The 18,065-nt window shown below is 38.7% G+C and overlaps 1 protein-coding gene across 12 annotated transcripts in view; it reads right to left on the bottom strand.

Annotated features, from left to right (window-relative positions):
• Positions 1 to 1,019: 1,019 nt before the first annotated feature.
• The window catches only part of LOC149311114 (band 4.1-like protein 2), a 139,072-nt gene continuing 122,026 nt past the window's right edge, over positions 1,020 to 18,065 (bottom strand). For all 12 annotated transcript variants that reach the window (XM_089530378.1, XM_089530379.1, XM_089530381.1 and 9 more), the window contains 5 exons: positions 15,981 to 16,103; positions 12,089 to 12,181; positions 11,163 to 11,243; positions 6,819 to 6,924; positions 1,020 to 2,232 (listed from right to left, as the gene is read on the bottom strand). In XM_089530378.1, the coding sequence (XP_089386504.1) occupies positions 6,820 to 6,924; positions 11,163 to 11,243; positions 12,089 to 12,181; positions 15,981 to 16,103 (402 nt within the window). In that variant the 3' untranslated portion in view covers positions 1,020 to 2,232; position 6,819. The remainder of the gene's footprint in view (positions 2,233 to 6,818; positions 6,925 to 11,162; positions 11,244 to 12,088; positions 12,182 to 15,980; positions 16,104 to 18,065) is intronic.

Raw genomic sequence — 18,065 nt, 5'->3', positions numbered from 1 at the left:
GGCCTCACCCCTAGCACGTGATGGGGGTGTCAAAATGGCAGCGCCCTGTACACATGGGTGCCGCCATTTTGACGTAACAGCCGCGTCATGTCCAAATGGCGCGGTGCGGCCGTTACATCTTGGTGCTGCTGAAGGATGCTTGTGGCGCCCTTTCAGTGACGCCAGAAGGAGCTCCATTTCGGAACTCCTTCCGCTGTGTGTATCGCTGGCGCAGCCTTTAAACGGCCACACCAGCAATACAGAGAGAAAGGGGCAGAGCGGCCCCTTGCTCTCTTTCCCTGCTGCTGTCGGGGTGTCCTTGGGACATGAAGCCACATTTTTCCAGGCCTAAAAAGAACAGCAAAATGCCGCTCCTTTTGGAGCCAGAAAAAGGGTGCTTTTCCAGCTGCCTCTGCACTTTCCACTGCTCCTTTTGGCATGCGTCATCTGGACACTGCACCAAAGGAGCGCCATGATGCCGCCCACTGTGCGGTTGGGTGCACAGCGTGACGCCGGTGTCAGGGCAGCGTCAGGGCACGCATCATATCAACACCATGCCCCCACTCTTTGCCGAGACCAGCGTTTAGTGCCGGTCTGTTGAGGCCCTTAGAGTACAGTTTTAAGTTACAATGAGAATACAGTACATATGGATTACAAAATAAACAGGAGTAAACCGAATTGTTAGTCTCAGCTAGAGTACTGAATCAAGGGGACTTACTTGAGTGTTGACTTACCATTTGGCAGCTGATTCTATTCTATCAGGGGCTAGATTTAGGCCTTACAATGCAAATGCTATAAAACTGTTGATTATATTTCCCTTGCTTTTTATATGGAATAGTGTGTATTCATTGCCAAGGGGATAAAACTAAAAGAAAATACCCCTTCATGTGTGAATAAAAGCAAAAAGTTTTAATAATGCACATATAATCAGTTTTCTTAATAATGTGCTTAATTCCTATCTGATGTTAGCAAAACATCTTCCAACTGTAGTGAAAGAATCACCATTCTTTTTGTTAAAAGATCACACACTAAAATGGGGAAACATTTAAAGAATAAACAAACTTTATTTTATAACAGTATTACAGAAAGCAAAATATTACTTAATACAACTTCAAGCTACTATAAATTTAATATGGCATCTTAACTATACATAAGGTGAACAGTGGCTGTGGAGAAGGGGGACGCACAGTTAACTGGCTCTCATATAGATCTCCTCAAAGGAAACCTCACCCTATTAGGTGGTTCCTGTACTACTTACAATGGGCCATAGACTGCAATCCTGGTCCTTCAGTGTCCTTAAAACTTGTAGTTATTAGGCAAAACTACACAAAACAGATTTAACTGCTCAACAAATGTGTCAGTTGTAACATGGAGACAATGGGTTTTTACACAATGAAAGCATTCTGAACATCATATAATCAAAGTGTTTGACATTTAACATGTTAGGAAGAAAGCACTAAGGTTTTAAGCTGCCTAGATTATCTTTGGTTGGAAGAAAGAGAACAAAGTCCTTCCAACCTTGTCTGGAATGCTGCAGACCACAGAGTGTCTATGAAGGTACTGAACAATGGCAGTGAAGTGCAAAAAGGTTACTAGAACAGTGCTGAGTCAGTAGAAACATCTTTATAACTCTCTCTCTTCTTTATTGTACCAGCACCAGTTCCCCTCAGAAATTGGGAGACCCTCAGAACAGAGAAAATTACAAAGAGTCTGTATAAAATCCATACAAATCTTAATTTCTTTCCCCACCAAGTTATAGGAAAGATTTGTAATTTTTAAAATAAAAACAATGTCTTTTTTATGTTATTTGATATTTTATTACCTGAATATTTTGAAGAAAAGCTATTATTCCAGTAAGAAGCTGTATTTGAAATGTTTTGGAAATGCTGTATCTAAATTAGTCAAAGTTTCTCTCCTTCCTGCATATTAAACTTGCTCAAGTGAACAGTGCTTACTAAATATTTCTGTTCGCTTTCATGCAATCAGAAAATCAGTTATATAAAAATGGAAGGGAACTGTGCAAAAAATAATCTCTAAACATCATTTTAAAAGCCAAGAATGTTAAGAAGTGGTTATAAAAATAAAGATGGATATGGTTAAAGATAAGAGAAAGATAAGGTTTGGTGTTGGCAATTTATTCTGGAGGTGTCTGGTCACTGTTGTCAGGTTTGGTGAATTCAGTGAAATAGTGGTCAGGACACTGACTTGGAATGATCAAAGTTCTTCATAAATCACAAATTATTCTTCATATTACTAAAGAAAGAAAGTAATGCAGTATTATTCTTTATATTTCACACAGATGTTGAAAGGTTATCAAAAGCAATCTCAGCCATATTGCAATTGTCATTCCCTTCACCCCTAAACAACTTTTTTCTTTTAAAGTCATGCCCATGTACTGTATTTTCTGGCCACCAGATTCTGATGACCCAAGAAGGGAGATAGCTGCACAGAGAGACCACTTTTAAACTAGACATAAAGCAGCACCTGATCATTTCACTCTTTGTGAATAGTACAAACACAATCAGCAGCATCATGACAGTATCTAGCAAACCAGCTATGCTTGAAGGCATACTAGAATTATGGGAAACTTGTTTAATTAATGAATAGCTTGCCTTTTTCCCAATGCATGAACTGTTAAAAAAATCACGTGCAAAACTAAAAAACAATTTAGAACAATTAAATAAGTGAATATATTGAAATTAAGCACCGAATCTAAACAATTAAACAATCTAGAAGAAGTAATTTTTGGCTTATGATGACCTTGGGTCCTAGAAAACAGGGTTTTCTTGGCACAATTTCTTCAGGGTGGTGGTGAGAGTGTGACTTGCCTAAAGTCACCCAATAGATTTCCATGGTCAAGCGGGGATTTGAAACCTGGTCTCCAGAGTCGTAGTCCAACACTCAAACAATGTATCACACTTGCTCTCTTGTTTTAAAGCAATTGTTAAATTGTTAACAATGTAAACAATTTTAAAGTATTTAAAACATTACAAGCTTTATGAGGTCCTTGAGATTGTCTGGCCCCAACCCATATAGGGTTTTATTAATCATAACCAGCACTTTGAACTGTGCCTTGAAACGAATGGTTGATATTTACTGAGAATGGTCATTCTCGTGAGATTGAAGGAACAAACCACAATATATAGAGTTAACCCCTTGCCAACCTTGGTAGGTAAGATCTTCAAAATTTCAATCTGTTGCTCCCATTGAATCCAACCCCTCCCTCCTCTGGTTTGTTTTCTAGCTTTGACAACCATTCCAACAATACGTATCCTTAATATTTCTCTTGAACTAATACTATTAATACTATAACTACTACTATTACTAATATTGTAACCGATGATGATGATGATTAATGTACTGCTAACTTTATTGCCTTTTACTTTATTTTTCTTGGGTAGGGGTAGACTGTTTTTTCACTCTCATGAGAATGATCATTCTTGGTAAGTATCAACCACTCATTGCCCGTGAGACTTAAGGAACAGTCCACAATACATGGGATATACCCAAGCCACCATCATCAGGGAGGGCCATATCCAGACGTATTGTCTACAGTAGCCTCCAATACTGTTCTACCAAAGGCTGCATAACTAGCTCTAAACTTTTCAGTCAGTCAATCCTTTCTTCATCTATGTTTTTAAGAGCAGTGTCCCTTCACATGGAAGAGTTGAATTTGAAATGAGAGCTGGTAACTGGAGCACTGACCACAGGAACTGTTACTGCTGCAGCAAAGCTTTCTCAAACCAATATAAATGATTTTCATAGTTAGTGAATCTCCCAAACCCTAATGGGTTTTTCCGGCTCCTGCTCCAGAAATTTTTAAACTGTATCAGGAATGGAAAGTTCTACATCCTGTGCTTTGGGATCTGTGTTGCAACACTGCACCCAATTTACTAGATTTCTTCTGGAGAACCTTCCTGAACTGATTGACTGGAATAAATTAAATTTAAACTAAGCAACACTTTCTTCAACAAACCTTTTAAATATTCTATTTCAAATAGTCTAGATCTATTACTATTCTTCTCCAGTTCTGTATCTGAATCCTCCTCAGATATAGCAGAAAGTTCAATTTCTTCCTCTGATTTGGAATCCAAATCTAAACTACTAGTAGGAACATTGCTATTGTCAAATCTTACTCTGTAAGTTGATGCGCTTCATTTTTTATTTACACTTTCCCTCAGCTTTTCCTGATATACCAATCTTCCGCTGTTCCTCTACATTTCCTATCTGACAATGAACTGTGGAACTTGTGTTATGAAATTCATTAGCTGTCCTGAAATTTAAATCAGGTAATTCATTACATGCATTATTTTGATTCCATGTCTAAACTTATTTGATCTATTTACAATTTTAATTTTACTGAAATTGTGAGATCAGTTTTCTGTTTTACACTTACTGGACAAGATAAAAATCTTTTTCAAGAGCAACTAATCCTATCTCTGAAATGGGTTGCTCACTTGTTTGTTGGCATACATTTTTATAACCTCGCCCTCCAAGATCTGCTTATTGAGAGTAGATAAATTCACTGAACCTCGTTTTCACGTGACTCCTTCGTTTTTCTGCTACTTTTGGATGCATCCTCCATTTCTTTTTGCTTTCATTTCTTAATAAACAAATCTGCCACCATTCTTGCTCCAATTTTATTGTCACCTAACTACTTTACTTCAATGAGAGGAGAGAAGGCTTGCTGCCTGACCAGTTGGCAAGACATGAAATTAAAAACTTATAAAAGAGGGGCTGGAGGCAACAGTAGTAACAGATTATAATTTTAAGGATCCAGCCTGTCAAGATTGGCACAAGGGATAAACCCATGTGTTGTGGACTGTTCCTTAAATCTCATGGAGAAGGGAATAGTAGCCAGCAAAGCTGCTGTAGTCAAAGGTTTCCAACCACGTTCCCACATCGAGCACATTATAATAACTGGATATTATCAAGGCATATGTCACTATAACCAGATTAATCATTTTCAGAAAACGGTGCAGCTGGTGTACTAGTTTTAACTGTAAATACATATGGGGTTTGCCCCTCATGGGCCTTGTCTATAGAGGTCAAAAATCCAGTCCTCACCCCGAAGCTGGTGCTGCAGAATGCACTGTGACATCTGGCAGAATACTGCAGGTCTTTAACCTGACTTTGCCCTGGAGTTGGCAAAGTTGCAAACCCAGTGTTTCCCTGGGGTTATTGAACTGGGCTGGCCTGCTGTTTGTACAATAGGCACTGTGTCATTCCCTCTTCCCCACACTGAGCAGTTCAAGGAAAGGGGATGGCCTGTCCTTGCAGCCACTGCCTCCATAATTGCAGTAGTTCTGTTGACAGGCTACCTCATGCACCACTGCTTGTCCCGAGGGTGGGCTTGTCCATGCGATAAATGAGAGGAGAGGGTAGAGGGACCCCCCAATCACATGGTGGAGCCTTTGGAGAACTCCCTATATGATTGAAGGCCTCTGCCATGTGACTAGGGGTTCTCTACCCTCTCACTGGTCACATGGTTAAGTCCACTCTTAGGCGAAACAGTGGCACTCTGGGTAGCTTGTCCATGGAGCTCCTTTAGCTATGAAAGTAGCAGCAGCAGCAGAAGCTCCAGGGACATGCCAACACCAACATTATTGTCTTTTCCAATGAGTCATGTCTTCTCATGATGTGGTCAATTTATGACAGCCTCACTTTGACCATCTTGGCTTCTAGGGGTGTTGTTTCATCCAGTCCAACCCCCCTGCCATGCAGGAACTCTCAGTCAAAGCATCCCCGACAGATGGCCATCTTGCCTCTGTTTAAAAACCTCCAAGGAGGGAGACTCCACCACTCTCTGAGGGAGTGTGGTGATCTGTTCAAGGACTCATTTGCTTGTCATTTTGGCTTTCAACTGTATCGTCAGCACTCTTCTCCAGCACCACATCGTAAATGAGTTAATTTTCTTTTTATCTGCTTTTTTCACCTTCCAGATCTCACATCCATACATAGTGATAGTGTTGGCTACCAACTGTACTTTCTATATTACCTCACCTGCCCATAATATTCTGACTTAAATTATTATCTACAAATTGCCCCCCCCATCCAGTTTTTGCTGCTTTCCCCCATTTCCCCCCCTATAATTTTGTTTCTTCAAGTAACTTTCCTAGATCAAGTGAAGTAATAGTGCCACTCTGTTCTGCCTTGGTCAGGCCTCACCTGGAATACTGTGTCCAGTTCTGGGCACCACAATTTAAAAAGGATGTGGAGAAGCTGGAGCGTGTCCAGAGAAAGACGACCAAAATGTTGAAGAGTCTGGAAACCATGCCCTATGAGGTGAGATTTAGGGAGCTAGGTATATTTAGCCTGGAGAAGAGAAGGTTAAGAGTTGATATGATAGCTTTGTTTAAATATTTGAAGGGATGTTACATTGAGGATGGAGTAAGCTTGTTTTCTGCTGCTCCAGAGAATAGGGCCCAGAACAATGGATGCAAGCTACAGGAAAAGAGATTCAACCTCAACATTAAGAGGAACTTCCTGAGAGCAAGACCTGTTCGACAGTGGGACATTTCCTTGGAGAGTGATGGAGTCTCCCTTTTTGGAGGTCTTTAAACAGAGCCTGGATGGCCATCTGTTGGAGGTGTTTTTATTATGAATCCCTGCATGGCAGGGGGCTGGACTGGATGGCCCTTGTGGTCTCTTCCAATTCTATGATTCTAAACACAAACTCTCAACTAGAAGAATCCAAGAATCAGAACACAGAATCTGATTCCACTTGGAATCACAGCAGATAAATTTACTTGTGGTCAAAAATGTGCAGATGGAATTTTCATTTCAATAAGGTATGAACTCAATCTGTGTCCTGTACATTTAGAGCTGCAGACTCTTACCTTATTCTCCTTCCTCTTCAAGCTCTGTTTCCTTATGCACCACCACTCTTGTTACAGACATGTCAGGGTGCTGCTCTTTGGCTTCTTTAATAGCTTGTGCCAATGCCTACATGATTATTGAAAATAAATGATTCAACAATTACAAGTATTAAAATGTAAACATTGGTTTGGTAAGCTATTGGCTATCAAGGACTACCAATACTAAACTGCCCTGAGTCCCAATTTTGCAAAAAAGTGGCATATAAATAAGTATCATCATCACCACAACCATACTTCTTACAACAGTTATTCGGGAGAGCAAATTAGACAATACATAAAATATTAAAATAAGTATTGGTAAGAGTATATACAGCAAAAGAGCAAAGAAAAGCACTGTTAAAGACACCCTGTTAGCTGGCTTAAGTATGTTTATATCATCTTAAACAGAATTAAAATGTCACACTGAGAGTTGTGTAGATGACTTTTCAAAGTATGTTTATCTTAGACAACACATTTTCGACAGGATGATTGGTTGTCTTTGTGAATTTGGTGTATGTGAAAATATTTTTAGCTGCTCTGAAGTGAACCCTTCTGATATTCCAGGTATATTGGCAGAAAGATTTCTTTGCTAATGCATAATAATGTATCATTTTTATGATGACTGTTTCAGCTAAAGTGGCACAAGACAAAATCTCTAAGAAATGCCTTCCACTAACTTCAGAAACTCCCCAGTGCCTTAAGTTATAGCTACAATGACTGGAGGCTTCTTTGTGCAGCTTTGTGTCCTTTGTAATTTGCTATGTATCCTGCACACTTAGTGGAGGATACCAATTTCTTAAAAAACAAACTGAATGGAACAGACTGCCCAATATCTACCCTTATAAAGCCAAGTAAAACCAAGTGATATATTCTCTAATCAAGCTTTAAAGTCTGTTCAACACCGAAGGAGGGGAGCACATTAACTCTGCCCTCCTTCATTGTTTTCTTCAGCTGCTCTTGTCAGCTTTGCTCTGTACACATGTAACACATTCTTTACACACGGAACACCTCCAAGAATACTGGATGGTTCCCAAGAGGAGAGTGAAAGAATTTCTCACATGCAGAATAAACACACTTTTAAAAGTGACTGAAAGGGGCTTCACTGCATGGTAAAAATATATATATATATATATATATATATATATATATTTTAACAATACAATGTGAGGACAGTAGTGGTGGTTGGAAATACAAAGAATAATCAATGAGCTTAATCTTTCAACCACCACTTCTCCCTGCCAATGCCTTCCTCCTCTGCACTGACTTCCCATGTCCATTTAGCCTATTTTCTATCAGCAGGGTTCTCAGATTAGAAACACAGGGGATGGAAAACAGCATACAGCAAAAGCCCTTCCCCTCCACAACACATTCACGATGCCACAGGAACTGTAGTTTTGGGAATATGTGTTTGCTAAGACAATAAGTGTTTGCTAAAACAATAGGTAGTTTTGCTCCAACAAAGCAGTTAGTAATCATCTTCTACAATTTTATATGTTGACGTGGAAACTCTTAAGTAATGAGCAATCAACAATTTTTGCCTCAAGGATTTCTCAAAATACAGTTTAGAGACAAATAAAATGGGTAACGGTTTTTGCTTTGACAGATACACATATTGGACACTTTAAATAGAACCAAAATAAGTAACAATTGCTTGTTATTTATTATAATGGCATCCTTCATGGTATAAAAACAAAAGCAAACTCTAAATAGCATTAACACATATATTTTTCTTTGCCTAAGCTTTCTGTGGTAGTTGAGTATGTAAAACAATAAACATGACAACAAGGAAGAATGCTTTGCCATTCCAAGTTGCTAGGTATTCCTATCAAATGCTTTCCTTTTCTTTTTATAAATTTAATTTTTATTGGATTTCTCAAGCGTATTATTTCAAAAGAGGGAAAAGAAAGAAAAAGGGGGGAAATGAGAGAGATATGCAAGATATGACTGTGGGCTATGCCATATATGTTTGTTTCAGTATGTTCTGAGCATCACTTGTGTTTGGTAATTAAAGATGAAACAGGAAGTTGTTTATGCTGAAGAATCTGAGGATTAAAAAGTGTGAATAAAGCTATTCACATCATTAAACCAAATAAAATGTGTAAGATTCTTTTTTCAAAGACTATCATAAATCTTCCATTTAGTGAAATAATGGTAGACTGCTGAAAATAATTACATATTTTTCCAAATTAAAAAATGATATCCATTAAGCTGAATAAAGAGCATGTATTACAAAGACATATGTAAATCCATTCCTAAATTTACTTTAATGTATCATAATACTTACGCTATTCGAAATGAAGGATACTGAAGTTCTTTTTGAAAATATTTTTTTAAATAAAGCAAATATGGTGTCTGACCTTTTCGGATTCCTCAACTACACTGAACATGTGCCAGAACAGACATCCCTCATGCCTAATGTTAAACAGTTCTGCCATTTAATTTCAGGCTTCAGGGAAAGATTATTCTTGTCATAGGCACATCAAAATCTGAAATTAAATTTACTCAGAGGCTTTGGTATATTACATTTAAAAAATGAAAATTAAATTCCTGTGATTTGTGGATTGGCCACCAATTAAAAATTAGTGCAGTGTCACCAAATAGAAGGGCAGACTATAATTGAAATAATTCAGCCTTTGTTATTGTTCACACAACTCTAACGTAATCTGTTTTTATGAAATGTTAAGCAAACTATAAAAACATACTAAACTGAGTTTTAAAGTTGTTAATTGCCTAAATAACCTAACGGTACCAGATCCTGTCTGATCTTGGAAACGAAGCAGGGTCAGCCCTGGTTAGTACTTAGGAGGAGACTGCCAGTGAATACAGATGCTGTAGGCTATATTTCAGTGGAAGGAACTGGCAAAACCACCTCTTGGTATTGCTTGTCGAAGAAAACCCTATGAAATTCATGGGGTCACATTAGAACAAATCATTTCAAGGCATACAAACAGACACACAGACAATGTTAGTAACTGGAATTTACTTTTTAACAAAAGCAGAGAAAAAGATGTAATTTACCTCACAATGGGAACAATAATAGATATTCATATATTCTACCTCTTACCTTGAATAACTAAGGCCTTTGACAAGGTTCCCCATGACATTCTTGCAAACAAGCTTGTAAAATGTGGTCTAGAGAAAATAACTGTTACATGGATTTGTAATTGGTTGACCGGTCGAAGCCAAAGGGTGTTCAACAATGGCTCCTTTTCATCCTGGAGAGAAGTGACCAGTGGGGTCCCACAGGGCTCTGTCCTGGGCCCAGTGCTAGTCAACATCTTTATCAATGACTTGGATGACAGAATTGAGGGCATACTTATCAAATTTACAGATGTCACCAAATTAGGAGGAGTAGCTAATACTCCAGAGGACAGGATAAAATTCAAAATGACCTGAACAGACTAGAAAGCTGGGCAAAAGCTAACAAAATGAACTTCAACAGGGAGAAATGTAAGGTACTGCACTTAGGGTGGAAAAATGAAATGCACAGGTATAGGATGGGGACACCTGGCTGAATGAAACTACATGTGAAAGGGATCTAGGAGTCCAAGTAGACCACAAGTTGAACATGAGTCAACAGTGCAATGCGGCAGCTAAAAAGGCCAATGCGATTTTAGTCTGCATCACTAAAAGTGTAGTGTCTAGATCAAGAGAAGTAATAGTGTCACTGTATTCTGCTTTGGTCAGGCCCCACCTGGAATACTGTGTCCAGTTCTGAGCACCACAATTCAAAAAGGACATTGAAAAACTGGTGCATGTCCAAAGGAGGGCGACTAAAATGGTGAAGGGTCTGGAAACCATGTCCTATGAGGAACGACTTAGGGAGCTGGGGATGTTTAGCCTGGAGAAGAGAAGGTTAATAGGTGACATGATAGCCCTGTTTAAGTACTTGAAGGGGTGTCATATTGAGGAAGGAACAAGCTTGTTTTCTGCTGCTCCAGAGACTAGGACCCAAAACAATGGATGCAAGCTCCAGGAAAAGAAATTCCACCTCAACATTAGGTGGAATTTCCTGACAGTAAGGGCTATTCGACAGTGGAACAAACTCCCTCAGACTGTAGTGGAGTCTCCTTCTTTGGAGGTCTTTAAGCAGAGGCTAGATGGCCATCTGTCGGGGATACTTTGATTGAGAGTTCCTGCATGGCAGGGGGTTGGACTGGACTGGATGGCCCTTGAGGTCTCTTCCAACGCTGATTCTATGAAATAACTGAGTTTATTTGTGTGGATGTTCGATGTATGTGTATGTTTTTGTATGCGGAGTACATTTTGTATATTGTAAGTTGGTTTATATTGTAAGTTATGTTTAAAAAATATTCTGCTTCTTACCTGATCATGGTCAAGGTCTGCATCTCCAGTGATAACAATCCGCTTTTCAATTCTGGTTTCTGACACACCACCTTTTATCGTCTATAGGGTTCACAAGAAAGAAAAAAATGATGTGTATGTGTGTGTTAATATTCAAGCAGAGTGAATTTACTGTAAAAGGACAATAAAAGCTGATTCATATCTACTCTCTGTCACAACACAATCAACACGGTAGCAGAAATGGAAAAACTTTCAAGAAATTCATCAATGTTGTAAGATGAGGCAGAGCTAGAAGACCCATCCTGTATAGCAACTTGTTAGGTGAAGAAGTGGTGATAGCCTGTCTTTCAGCTTCAAGAGAAACTGGAGGAAATACTACAGCTGCAGGTGCATCCCATCATTCACAGCACTCAAACCTTCTTTTCAACAGGGCTTTAAGAATATTACAAGAGGAAAAAAGTTGACTAGTGCCCCAGAAATAAAATAATAAAGTCTGATTTATGAAACATGGGAGTTATTATAGCATGTTGCCAGCCCTTTAAACACACACACACACACACACACACACACACACACACACACAAAGAGAGAGGGGGGGAGAGGGAGAGGTATTTTAAACAGTGCTGCTGTTTTTTTCTGTCAGTCTGGCTTTTGAAACAGCAGAGATCAGCAAGCAGTATGCTACAGAATGCCTTGCAAGTGTCTTAGGTGAAGTACCATGGAAAGTACCATATCCAAAGTTTGAAAAGTGCTGTCTACCGGCATGTATCGTAAATAAAAGCAGGAACATAATAAAAGCTAAATAACTCAAAAAAGTAGCTACATCATATTTTAAGTTTCTAGTGTTTCTATAACTAGCATAGAATTTGTTCAAAGTCCATTTCAAAAAAAGAAATCCAATTTACACTGAAAGAAGGGGAGAGTTTAAGACTCATTCTAGTTTTTACCTTTGTAATGTGTGTGGTGGTGGTTGTAGAAACAGATTCTGCTGTGATCGTCTGTGCACTCAACAGTACACCAGCATCACCACTGCCATCAAACTGCATAATTAAAGAGAGGGAACAGTCAAGTCTATCAAATGAACCAAACAGAGGTACTGGTTATTTATTATGCTAAGGTGCAGTCCACACAATGCTGATTATCCCTTCCATCATGTGGAACCAGAAATGGAAATCACATGTCTTCAGATCTTCTTAAGGACCCCTTCCACTTCTCTACAATTTCCTTTTAAAGTTTTGTCTTCAAGAAGTTTCCTTCTAAAGTTCTGTTTTCAACAAGCTATATACAGTATTTGTGTTTGGAGAAGAAGCATTTTCCAACAGAGAATTGCTTGAAGGCAGTTTTAGAAAGAATCTCCAGGGAGAGGTAACAGAATCCTTAAGAACATCTGAAGGTCATATGATTCCTGCCTTTGATTCTGTGTGATGCAAGGGATAGTCTATAGGACTGTTCTTCTGCATGTTCTAGAGAATAAGTTCTTTTACAGAAAGTCTTTAAAAAGAACAATAAAGATACATATTGCTTCTCATGCCAGTCATGTCACTCAGTGGAGTAAGAATTTTAAAGTCCACAATATAAACGCTACCTAATATTATTCAGTCATCACCAACAATTTCTCAAACAGCTGAGGTCATGGTGGTAAAGATGAAAGTAAATCCAAAATATACATTCAAAATTTTGCTATCCTAATATAACATAAGAAAAACAAATATTCACTTTAAAAAATGTGAATAATATCTAAGAATCCTTGAGTTAGAAGATCTAAATAAGATAGTGCATGCACTAGTAACCTCAAGGCTAGACTTTTCTGCAGTATGCTGTACACTGGGCTTTCTCTGTATCAAATTTGAAAACTTCAGTTAGTTCAAAACATGGCAGCCAGATTGGTTACTGGTACAACTAGATGACCGTATTTCACCAATATTAAAATCACCCCACTGGCTGCAAATTAGGTTTCAGTCATGGTACGAAGTGTTGGTTGTACCATTAAAGCCCTACATGGTTTGGGTCAAAGTCACCTATAAGGCTGCCTTTTCCTATGTGGATGTCCCATACACTCAGGTCCTCTTGAAGACATTTAGCCAGCCAAAACTAAACTGACAAATGTTACCCAGACAACATTTTCTTCAGCTACTCCTAGACAGTTGAATGACCTGCTGGAAAAGATTCATCAGGTAGACATGCCCTCTGTATTAAAAACAAGAGTAAAGACTCAACTCTTCCAGCTGGCCTGTACAGAACATTTTAAAATTACAAATGTTTAAAGTCTGTATGGCTTGTCTAAATATGCACTGGTCTTATATGCTCTTTTAATTGGCATGTGTCTAGTTTGTTGTGGTTCCCTGCCTCGATCCATCCCGTGACAAAACGTCAGGGAAAACCACCTTGGATCCTTTGTAAGGAGGAAAGAGGGATAAAAAAAGATTTTAAAAAACCAGTTAAGCAGACCAGTGAGTTAGACACTTGTTTGAGAAGGCTACTATACATTTTAAACAATTTATTTATATGTTGTTGTTGTGTGCCTTCATGTCATTTCTGATTCATGGCAATCCTATCTTGGGTTTTTTTTTGGCAAGATTTGTTCAGAGGAGGTTTGCTATTGCCTTCCCCTGACCTGAAAATGTGACTTGTCCAAGGTCACCCAGTAGGTTTCATGGCTGAGCTGGGAATCAAACCCTGGTCTCCAGAGTCATAATACAACACCCAAACTACTATGCCACACTGGCTCTTATAAATTTCATATTACATATTAACTGAAGTCTAAACAAGGACAAAGTAAAGGCACTATATGCAAAGATCTGAAACTTAGGTGAGTCTTATAGAAGGGGAGGGGCACAATGAGAAATCCTTTGTTCCAAAGGAAAAAATCAATGTCACAAATATTCTTATGCACTGTGTTTCAGAAGGGGAAAGAGTGGGCAAATGCAAAAGCATTTAAAAATCCCAGCATGTTTAGATTACAGTTCTTACTGACACTTTCTGTCTTATAGAACAGCAGTGGGAATCACATGGCACTCACAATATCATTGGGCTGCATCTCTCAGTAGCTGTAGCCTATGGTGAGAAATGCTGAGAGCTTCAACTGAACAACATCTATAGAAGGCAACATAATCCCCACCCATTTTAGAATAAATTTTGTAGTAAAAAATCAAGAGACTACAAAGTGGTGGTATCATGGGGAAAGTGTGAGGACTTCTGGGGTATGCCATAGGGCTGGCCTTGATCCCCTGTGTTAGAGAAACATCGTTTTTCCAGTTCTGCTTTGACTTTAAGTGGCTGAGTTATACATCAAACCAAAAATTAAACCCAGACTGGAAAAGGGACTAACAGTTACCATATATACTCAACTATAAGTCGATCTCATGTGTAAGTTGAGGTCAGGTTTTGAGGCCAAAATTATGGATTTTGCCACGACCCGTGGATAGGTCGAGGGTAAAACTTGAAAACTCCTTCAGTGTGTATATGTGTGCGTATGGCAAGGGAGAGTCTTAATGATGCTTTTTTACTTCATAGTTTCAGCTTTTGTTTCAGCCAAATGAACGGGTGGGAGACAGACTCTTAAACAGCAATATCCATCAATCACCCAGGACTCTTTTTGCTTGGCTTCAGAGAGAAATACATTCCTCTCTGCATTGCATGGGAAAATCTGAAAGAGCTGCTATCACATTTCCATAGTGACCCGTAAATAGGTCGACCTGGCATTTTGGGGTCAATTTTTGGGCATAAATTTTGAGATTTATAGACAAGTATATACAGTACTATTTAACTCCACATTGACGAAAGCTACAGTGCAAACCTAGCTAGTGGAAATGTCAGATTAAAAACAAATGCATAGTTTTAGTTTTTTGGAACACCATAATGATTAAAACAGGCTGCTTTTAGATGCAGAGAGAGCATTTGATAATATTTCTGGAACTACAGGTTGAGTGAGTCTCCCTTATCCAAAATGCTAGGGATCAGAAGTGTTTCAGAATTCAGATTAGAATAGTTGCATATACACAATGTGTTATCTTAGAGATGGGACCCAAGTTTAAACATGAAATTCATTTGTGTTTTGTATGCACCTTATACCCATATAGCCTGATGGTAACTGTATGCATAATATTTTTAATAATTTTTTGCATGAAATGAAGTTTGTGTACACTGAAACCTTAGAAACTGGGGAACACTAACTAGAAAAATAAGCTTGAGGAGGAACCTAACTCACCAAACATATGAAGGGAAACATCATATGGTGAACATGTCTGCAGAGCTAACAGAATGCCAAGGGACACAGTTAGGCACGCAGGCAAATTATGCACCTCTACAAGTTAGCATTTGGTCAAGAAGGCCAGGACAGAATCTTTCCCACCATCTGTTTGATCTTTTAAACCCTAACTAAGGCCTGAAACAGATGGGCAGGAAAATGTGGATTCCGGCTGCTCTGGGGGTATGGCATGCAAATGACGCATACCCCCAGAGTGGCCAGAAGCGGCGCAGACTGCACATCTGGCCAGGAAAAGCTGGCCAGAAAAGGAGAGGAGAAAGTCCACTCTTTGCTGGCATTCTGTTTGGAACCACGGCGGCAACCCATATTGGGACCAGGTCCATGAAGTCACTGCGATCCTGTGCTGATTGGGGCAGTAGGGGCCTCTGGCAGCTCCTTTTGTATGATCTGCATGACCCCTTAGTGAAAAATCCTGATAAATATGAAGATAGAAAACTACCAAGCATGGGGGATTATCTAGTATATTGTACACATGTATGACAGTCTTCCCACCAGACAAGAGTTGTGGGCATGTGTGTTCAGTTGAATGAGCACTTGGTTCTCAGATATTATAAATTCTGCAACAGCTGTACCTGGGGAGATTCATATGTGATTGTTTTAGTCTCTGTCTGAACAATTGGTACTTCCTTGGTAGATATTTCAGTTCTCTGTGAAGCATCTGAAATGGTCACCATCTCTGTTTTAACCACAGGAGGCTAGTGTTCAGGAAGACAGAACATCATGAATTCACAAGTCATTAAAAAATAAAGCATATGGCACATATTATTAACCTTATTAATCTGAAAGTTTCAAGCCTCAGAATACCAATATTTAAAGATGTTTGTTAAAAAGTTTAAACCTGAATTTCAGATGAAAATCATGACACACATAAATTTCACTTTCCTGCCTACAAAACAACTTAAAATGAGTACAACTTATTTTCCATATTATGCATGGATTTTAATTCCAGTCATTAGCTTATATAAAAAACATAAATACAAGTACGTTTTATAGTTTTTATACTGGATAACATTTACTTGTATTTATTTATTTGTTGCATTTATAATATTTATTTGTATAACATACAAGTTGTATAATATTTAAAGCTTCTGTGTTCCTTTTTCCCCCCTAAAGCAAGCCATGGATAACTAGTTCCCCACTGTGTGTATCCATAGCTTAGAAACAATTTACAAGTTTATTAACTCTCTAACTGGATGTGGAAATTTTTAAAACTTTGGGTAAACTGTTAGAATATACTATCACTCTAGTAGAAGTACAAACAGTGACAGCATCAGGATTATGAGCTTGTAATGTAAAATGATTTTTAAAACTGTAAAAAAAAGGCACACAGATTGCTTCAAATTGTACAGTTTGAACAGGTACACAATATGTCTTATATCCACTAAACAATCAGTCCTTAAGAATAGGGATGAAGTCAGATTTATAAAGCTCTTCCAATTTATCTGTGAACTCTGGCATTTTTGAAGCCAGCTTCAGTTTGGCAAAATGTGCTCCTACATATGAAATGCTGCCACTACAATAGCAGTGTTGTACAGTTTCCAAACATGTTATAATTTTTTATATCACACGTGACCCTCCACATGTTCTTAACTGCAACTTCTGTCATCCCTAACCACTGGTTATAGCTGACTAGAGTTGATAGCAATTGCAGTCCAACAACTGGAAGGCCATGTATTTCATACCTATCTTAGATTATGATTTTAATAAAAATGTGTATCTATTGAGAAACACTCTGAACCAAAATCATGCCTCTGTGAACGAGGTAAAGTGAGCTACATGTCCTTGGCCAATTATTCCATTTCCATAAATCTAGTTCTTTTGGAAGGTACAAATACACTTTCCCAGTTAGAAAGCCACTACACACTTGTTTCTAACATGAGAAATTGCCCATTCAGATAGGTGTTGTCAGCATTTTCCCTACACCAGTGCAGCTGCTATATGTACCAGTCTGTAAAAAAAGCACACACAACTATAATACTATAGGCCAGTGATGGTGAACCTTTTGGAGGCCGAGTGCCCAAACTGCAATCCAAAACCCACTTATTTATTGCAAAGTGTCATGTCCTTCTGGCTTTCTAGTAACAAACTCTGACAAACTCAGTGCTAGGGCGATGGCACATGTGCCCACAGAGAAGGCTCTGAGTGCCACCTCTGGCACGCGTGCCATAGGTTTGCCATCACTGCTATAGGCTATATTTTGGGAAGGGACTGGGAGGCTATAGGGTTTATCCCTCCAGCCGTATTACAGAAGATTGGCACACGTGCTGTTTGCCAGGAAAACACCAAGTATATAGTTAGAATACAACCTCTGAACTGTCCTTTACTTTCCAGTCTCAGTTGACCTACTAAGTTGTACATTCCAGGCTTACATTCATTTGATTGCACAACTACTGCAATACACTGATGCCTCTAGAAGACTATATTTTGATGAATGTATTTTATAATGCTTCATGGAAGACTACACTGACTGTGCATTCTTAAAAATCCCGGGTGTTTCTATATCAGGATATAGGCAGCAATTTCACAAAATACCTAGGGGAAGATAGTAAATCAAACAACACCCCCCCCCCATTGATTTAAAGAAGAGTATTATATATAATATACTTTAGCTATATTCACCTCATGCACAAAAGAGGACACTTCAGCATTCCAATTAA

The sequence above is a fragment of the Sceloporus occidentalis genome, unplaced genomic scaffold, assembly GCF_023333645.1.
Source record: "Sceloporus occidentalis isolate IW3139 unplaced genomic scaffold, rSceOcc1.0.p SCAF_6, whole genome shotgun sequence".
Classification (NCBI taxonomy): Eukaryota; Metazoa; Chordata; class Lepidosauria; order Squamata; family Phrynosomatidae; genus Sceloporus; species Sceloporus occidentalis.
The sequence above is the reverse complement of the archived record's forward strand: the minus strand, read 5'-3'. Positions and strand labels throughout refer to the sequence as shown.